The sequence below is a fragment of the Enhydra lutris genome, unplaced genomic scaffold (genome assembly GCF_002288905.1).
Source record: "Enhydra lutris kenyoni isolate GAN:26980312 unplaced genomic scaffold, ASM228890v2 scaffoldscaffold60, whole genome shotgun sequence".
Taxonomy (NCBI): Eukaryota; Metazoa; Chordata; class Mammalia; order Carnivora; family Mustelidae; genus Enhydra; species Enhydra lutris.
In genome coordinates this window covers 8665541-8673617 of record NW_019154144.1, presented here as the reverse complement: position 1 = coordinate 8673617, position 8077 = coordinate 8665541, and the positions used below count along the sequence as shown (strand labels likewise).

At 41.4% G+C, this 8077-nt stretch overlaps 1 protein-coding gene across 1 annotated transcript in view; it reads left to right on the top strand.

Moving 5' to 3' along the window:
• The first annotated feature begins 1922 nt into the window (after nucleotides 1-1922).
• Nucleotides 1923-8077, top strand: part of LOC111158545 (SMAD family member 9) — a 42436-nt gene continuing 36281 nt past the window's right edge. Inside the window, exons 1-2 of the mRNA XM_022520640.1 lie at nucleotides 1923-2038; nucleotides 4431-5066. Of these exons, the coding sequence (XP_022376348.1) occupies nucleotides 4655-5066 (412 nt within the window). The 5' untranslated portion in view covers nucleotides 1923-2038; nucleotides 4431-4654. The remainder of the gene's footprint in view (nucleotides 2039-4430; nucleotides 5067-8077) is intronic.

Below are 8077 nucleotides of genomic sequence, written 5' to 3'. Positions count from 1 at the left end.
ATTGATGTCAAACACTGTAATGCCAAGCATACATTTTCATTCTTATTCCTTAGTGATAATAAAAACAATGCTAGAAAGAAACAAAAATCTAGAAAGACGAGTGAAAATCATGTGGTGTTGGTAGATGACATTTGCTATGAAAAGGGTCGGTTTGACAACTGTGGAGGAGGGAATGTTGTTTTGCTCCACTCTATGCAATATAGCTTCACGAGTAAAGGTTTTGGTTTCAGACTGGACTATTCCGGGTGTCGGGTGGGGGGGAGTAGCCATGTAGCGTCAATAGCAGCTAAATGAGTTGCACAGTCCCATGTGGCAGGTACAGCCAACAGCCATGGAGTCATGGAACTATAGCTCAGACAGACCCTCACAGGGAGGGTGAGCACCCCACCCTTTGATCTGTAGATGAGAAAATGAGGGGTCTCAGAGAGACCACATAGTTGGTTTGTGGCAAGGGATAGAGAGTTTTCATAGGAAAGTGAGAATTTAACCACAAAAAGAATTGATAGAAAATTATCCTAATCTGCCAAGTTAGTTATTTTTTAAAAGATTTTATTTATTTATTTATTTATTTATTTATTTATTTGACAGATAGAGATCACAAGTAGGCAGAGAGGCAGACAGAGAGAGAGAGAGGAGGAAGCAGGCTCCCCGCTGAGCAGAGAGCCTGATTTTGGGCTCGATCCCAAGACCCTGGGATCATGACCAGAACTGAAGGCAGAGTCTTTAACCCACTGAGCCACCCAGGCGCCCCTAAGATTTTATTTATTTATTTGACAGACAGAGATCACAAGTAGGCAGAGAGTCAGGCAGAGAGAAAAGGGGGAAGCAGGCTCCCCAACTGAGCAGAGAGCCTGATGTGGGGCTTGATCGCAGGACCCTGAGATCATGACCTGAGCCAAAGGCAGAGGCTTCACCCACTGAGCCACCCAGGCGCCCTTTAAGTTAGTTTATTTTTTAACTGTGACCTAAATCCTTTTAAGTACAACTCAGTTATCATCTCCAAAATCCTTCTAGAACCCCAGCCTTGGGCCAAGGACTCTTCCTCGTGTAGCCACCTCTGGCATCTCGCTTCCATAGCTCTCATTAGATGTTGCAGAAATTATCTGGTCAGGTTTTTGTTTATAAATCCTTCACATACATTCATCTTTAGAGTCTGTTTTGTTTCATTCTTCTTTGTACTTTTTATAGGAATAGAGGAACTACATGCAATATTAACAACTCTACTCCTATTTGTGGAACCGCTTTTTAATAACCTCCCTGGGAGTGTTGTCTTTTACTTATAGGGTGAGCCTGGGCACTGGTGTTTTCAGGAGGCCGCAGTAAGTTTGAGCAGATAGTCTATGGGCATTTAAATTATCTGACAGTAGAAAGCTGTTCTGAGCCAGGTTGACACTCCTAAACAAGCTTGCATGGGGCGGAGGGGACAGGGTGGCTACACTGTTGATGTCGGGGTAATGGCCAGCTGGAAATAAACAAGGGGCCCTTTGTTCTACTGGTGGCAAAAACTTTATGTGAGTGAGAATGGAAAAGCTTTAATGAGCCTGAAGTGGCAACCTGGACAAATAGGAACTGAAGCCTTAGTGTTAGTGAGAATCCAAGTCTGATTCCCTTTTTGAGTTTACTTTTTCTATTAAAAATATATATCAAACATAGGAGCAAGTATAGAGAGTATTGTTTGAATGTCTGCATGCCTACCCATTGCTTTACTAAATCTTAACTTTCTGATATTTTTTATCCTCTTTCTTCCCTATCCAGAGGCTTTTATTACACATTTGGTGTGAAATACTCTGAGATTCTGAATTTGACTCATTGGGGTCTCCCTCCATGCCAGGGCCTCTGTGTAATGAGACAGGCGCTGGGCTTATAGCAATAAAAGCATAGTTTTGGAGCCACTATGAGGCTATCATAAAGATTCAGAATGTGGCAGTGAGATTCAGACCACAGAGCCAGGGTTCCGCAGACCTTACGTTCTTGACCAGTCTCGGTGTTGCCCCCAACGGATGAGGAGAGATGGTGGCCCAGAAAGTCACTCACCAAGGTGAGCCTCGAACGAACATGGTTTCAGGATCTCTGGTTTAAGGGTAGTGCCTTTCAGTCATTCTGGATTGTAACCCACAGTAGCAAACCGCTTTGCGTTGTGCGTTGCAAATTGCTCAGTGTCCCTCAGCATAAGAGCGTGTACACTCGTACACACTCACACAGAGCACACGCCTGTGAGTGAGGGTGTTAATGAAATAATACCCTTTCTTTGTAAGCTGCACTACAGTCTAGTCTATTTTGTTGTACAAAAGCTATTTTGTTTGACTAAATTGATTTCATGTGTCATTAATAGGTAGGAACCCGTGGTTTAAAACAACAGCAGCAAAGCCCAGTTTAGAGAACCATTATTTGTCTCATGGAGCAAACATTTTTTGAAGGATTATTTGGTTTAACTCTGCTGAATATTTTGTAAAAAGCTTTTATGTATCCCTGACTTAAACTTCAAGCTTTATTTCACAATGTACTCGTGGAAGTCCCATGTAAAATTAAGCAGAATTCAAAGCTCTTTGGGGGTTCAGGTCATTCTGCACTGTGTTACTTCTCTTTCAAGCTCCCAATCCTCTTCGACCATTGCTTTAAGGCAGCCTGTCTTGATTAAATAAACAGACCTTGAACACGGTGACTTAACTATTTTTTATAAATTCATGATCATTAAGCCACAAAATCAACCTTTCCAAATAAAACTGAGCATAAGTCAAACTGCCAAGTGAGAAAACCCAGCTATCAAGCCCTCAAGTCTCCTTTGCCTCAGAGTTTACCTCTCTATTCAATGCTAAAGTCTATATGAAGAACAAAGTGATGCGGGTGCTGCTTTATATTTATTAAACTCATCAATTTGCTTGTAACCAGGCTGACATCCTCCTCCCTTGGGGGGGCCTGACAACTCTCACGACAGCAGGGGTTTATGTAGCACCTTTGCTGGGAGAAGTTTATATAATTGTACCTGGATAGATACAGCTTTCCCTCCGGGGAAGTGGAAGAGAAAATGATACTTACTGCATATCAAATAAGCAGTCATTGGAGATTTTGAGCTAGATTGATTCTAACATACTGAAATGAGTTTGCGTGCTCCAAAATGTTACCAACAGACACTTTAAACTTTAATAAGGTACTGGTTTCCAAAATCTCGAAGAAGGAGAGGGTTTTGTTTGAGCCAACTATTTCACAGAAGAGGAAGTGTGGTTCTACCTTAGGAAATTTAAATGGGACTGTTGAATAATGAGGAAAGAATGTCTCCTTTGGATGACAGGGTGAAGAAGTATTCAACTGATTTTCAGGCAGAATAACAAATGGGACAACAGTACTTTTGTGTACACATTTTTTGTACCATGAGTATGTATAACTTCTAAAAAAAAAAAAACCAGTTTTCAAACTTTTTGGTTTTATGACGCCTTTCTACTCTTAAGAATTATTGAGAACTCCAAAGAACCTTTGTTTGTGTGGCTCATATCTATCAGCCTTTACCATTTTCAGAATTAAGACTTACAAACTTAAACATATTTATTGATTCATTTAAAAAGAATGATAAACCCCTTATATATTAACAGAAACATTTTTATTTAAAAATGATATTTAAAAAGAATTATTAAAAAGACTGTTACTGTTTCATATCTCTGCAAATCTCTTTAATGCCTGGTTAAGAGATGACACTTGGATTCTCATATCTGTTTTTGCGTATCATCATTTGTGATACATTTTTTTAAGTTGAAACACATGAAGAAAATCTAGCGCACACAGAAATGTAATTGGAAAATTGAGGACCCTGGCAGCCCAGCCCCCTCATGGGAACTCTGGTCCTTTGAAAACCACTGTCCTATAAAGTAGTTTGTACATAAATGGTGAGATTATTAGTGTCCTAATTTTTTTTCTATTCCATTTATATATTTTTCCAACAGTGAAGATGGATTGCTTGCACAAACTCTAATTGAGAAAGGAAGACGCATGAGCGTGTTGTGGAAAGATTATAGAGGCCGTCAAAATCCAGGGAGAGAAGTTTATACTTGGGAAATGAAGGAGTCACTGTAATTTCTTAAATAGGAAAATGACTCGGTAAAAATTGTGTTGGGGAGTAAATGGATTAGAATTGGAAGAGAAGAGCTACTCAGAGGTTGTTGCAGCAATCCAGGAGCGTGGTGAGGGGGGCGAGACCTCACATGTTGGTAGAAACTGAGAAATATCAAAATCTGAGAGGCACTTTGAAGACAGAATTACCAAGACTTGGGTAAGGGGATGGTAGAGAGGGAGAGTCAAAGATGACTAAGACTTTCCAAGTCTAAGACATTTGAAGTGTATTTTCTTCCTTATATGCAATGTTTAATTTTTTTTTAATTATCCTGATGAAGCTAATTAGAACTTTATCTTGTCTTTTTGTTTTTGTTTTTGTTTTCCAGAGTTGGCCAGGCCCTTGTAGGGCCTGGGAGAAAGTCCACCGAGTTCCCAAGCTGGATCGGTCAGTTACTTCCAGAAGAAAAGAAAGACCTACAACATCCCTGGAGAGTTTGTACCTATGACATCCCTGGAGAGTCTCTTGCTACATTCTTCCCTCAGGCCCTGCAGGCAGTAACGGGCCGTCTCTCCAGTTCCGTTGGCCCTGGACGCCTGCAGTTCACCTCTTATGCACTCCAGCACCCCCATCAGCTCCCTCTTCTCCTTCACCAGCCCAGCAGTGAAGAGACTGCTAGGCTGGAAGCAAGGAGATGAAGAGGAAAAGTGGGCAGAGAAGGCGGTAGACTCCTTAGTGAAGAAATTAAAGAAGAAGAAAGGAGCCATGGATGAGCTGGAGAGGGCCCTCAGCTGTCCAGGGCAGCCCAGCAAATGTGTGACAATTCCCCGGTCTCTGGATGGGCGGCTGCAGGTGTCCCACCGCAAGGGTTTGCCCCATGTTATTTACTGCCGCGTGTGGCGCTGGCCTGATCTCCAGTCTCATCACGAGCTGAAGCCGCTGGAGTGCTGTGAGTTCCCATTTGGCTCCAAGCAGAAAGAGGTGTGCATTAACCCCTATCACTACCGCCGGGTGGAGACTCCAGGTGAGTTTTCTTCCTGATGTCATCCTTTGTTTTAAAAGTTGAGGAACTGTGTCCCAGTTGATGAGGAGTGATGGGGCGTCGGCAAGACAAAGACCCCCACCCCCAACACCACCACCGAAAGAAAGGAAGAGGGGAAGGTTCAGTTTTAAGGAAGTAATCCAAACCTTTGTTTTTGTGGTCAGAAAAGTCTAGAAAGAAGATAATTTTAGTATACATGTAAGTTTTGTGTGATTTTGAAAAGTGAAGTTTGGATGTATCTTGGAGTTTATTATCATCAGGTTTTTCTAGTTCTTGGGGTATTTGAAGATCTTAATATGGCCTTGATATTATTAACTGTAAAAAAAAAAATCCTCCTTCCCGTCCTGTCTCCCTCAGTGAAACCGAACTAAGCTAAAGGTTGTTTTTGTTTTGTTTTGTTTAAGATTTTATTTATTTATTTGACACAGAGAGAGATCGAAAGTAGGCAGAGAGGCAGGCCGGCGGGGGGGGGGGGGGGGGGTGAGATGCAGGCTCCCTGCTGAGCAGAGAGCCTGGTGCGGGGCTGGATCCCAGGACCCTGAGACCACCACCCAAGCCAAAGGCAGAGGCTTAACCCATTGAGCCACGCAGGCGCCCCCTAAAGAAGGTTTTTGCTGCCACTTTCCACAAGCTCACATACATGGAAGTATCTCCTATCTGGGTCTGCAAACAGCCAGTGAAAGAAGTGCTGGAAATCCTTTCAGGGAAAGAAAGAAACAGGGGCTGGGAGAGACTGGCAATTTTCTTAAGTGTGGCTTTAAATATAAGAAGATACCATTCTGAAACCCGTCACACATGTGTGTGTGTGGACACACATTTTTGTGTGTCTTTTTGAAGTCTGGAGTTTACCTTTGTCCTTCACACTGACTGGAACAGTTGGAGTCCATTCCTCTTGGACTGAGTGTTTCTGTGGCTGCTGGGATGCAGATTTAATAGAAGCTTCCTCTCCCTATTTGGCTGTTTGCCTCATCCCAGAAGACCAGAGGGCTGGCCCAGGAGCTCTGGGAATGGCCCATGTACATTAAAAGATGGTTCTGTCTAGGCATGCGGGCCGTGGTGGGGGTCCAGCCTGCCGCCTGGCTCCAAAATTCAATTAACCTTACAGCAATGGTGGAGAAATTGTGCTCAGCTGCCAGTGGTCTTTGTGAGGTGACTTTCAGGCTTCCAGATCTCACCATCCTCTTGTAAAACTGCCTGGGTGTAGACACTTCTCACCGTCATTTCATCCCAGGATTAGTCCCTGTATGAGACTGTTGAGAAAGTCCTGGTGAATCTGATGGGTTTCCACTAGATCATATAGGTCTTAGCTTTCTTCTTTTTTTTCCTGCTTCTCTCTGGATTCTCTGCCTACTAAAAAAAGTCATCTGGGGCACCTGGTGGCTCAGTGGGTTAAAGCCTCTGCCTTCGGCTCAGGTCATGGTCCCAGGGTCCTGGGATCGAGCCCCGAATCGGGCTCTCTGCTCAGGAGGGAGCCTACTTCCCTTCCTCTCTCTCTGCCTACTTGCGATCTCTATCTGTCAAATAAATAAATAAAATATTAAAAAAAAATAAAGTCATCCAGGTCTGACTTTAAGACAATGGTTTGATACCTTTTTTGTTTCAAAGATTTGAGTTATATTAAGCATTTAGAATATACCCAATGAAAAAAATATTCATTAAGAAATCATTTCACTCTTTCTGAGGAATGTAGTTGTAAAATGTACATTGCAAGCAGTATCTTGTTAACTGTCTCTGGCTTTCCTTTTGAATACTAGAAAACCTAATTTTATTTTTAAACTTTTTAAAAAAGATTTATTTATTTGAGAGAGAGAGAGAGCATAAGAATGAGCAGGGGAGGGGCAGTGAGAGAGAGAATCCTAAGCGGACTCCCAAGCCAAGTGCAGAGTCCAACGTGGGGCTTGATCTTGGGACCCTGAGATCACGATCTTGAGATCATGACCTGAACTGAAAGCAAGAGTCAGACACTTAACCAGCTGTGCCACCCAAGCACCCCTAGAACACCTAATTTTAAAGGCTTAGTTTGTGTTTTAGTTTATGTAAGGTTCTTTTTAGAAATGGTAATGTGAATATATTTACATATGGCAGATGGATTTCATATCATAACATTTTAGGTTTTAGTTTCCAAAATGGAAGACGCGTGGAGATTGTATTAATTTTAAGGTAATATTTAAGCCATCCGGGATTTTTTTTTTATTCCTAACTTTGTTTTTGTTTTTTTATTAGAAAAATCAAATTTGTACTTAACTTTCTGGCCATGTTTAAAGTAAATATTTTGAGAACAGTGAGGGTGCTAATATTAAGCAAGTTTACTGGGTTCCTAGTTATCATAAAGCTTAGTTAAGTTTTTTTGCATTTGAAATCTCATTTTTTTGACAACCTTCCCCCATTTTAGGAACACTGAGGGCTGCACTCTGATTTTCTTATTACTCACACAACCTTTTATATCATTTATTTAAGTTCTTTCTAACTATCTGTAGTGAAGGATCCGTTTTAATTTTTAAATTTTCAATCCTTCAAATATCAGTACTTTTGTAATGCAAACGAATTACGTGGCAAATGAAATTTTAAGAAGACAAAAATAAAAAGGCAAACGTAGGTTTGCTTTTTTTTTAACTATAATAAAATATATATATATATATATTTTTTTTTTAGATTTTTATTTTATTTATTTGACATACAGAGATCACAAGTAAGCAGAGAGGCAGGCAGAGAGAGAGGAGGAAGCGGGGAGTGCTCAGCAGGGAGCCCGATACGGGGCTCGATCTCAGGACCCTGGGATCATGACCTGAGGTAAAGGCAGAGGCTTTAATCCACTGAGCCACCCAGGTGCCCCTATAATAAAATATTTTATATCTGCATTTCAACAGATATAAAATTACCCTGTCAAATTGCTAACTTTAATAAATTTCTAAACAGTTCAGTCTCAACCTCAAAACTGTATTTTCCTTGGCTGGCACCTAGCAGCTGGTAAAGTGTTATCAGTCCCCAAATCT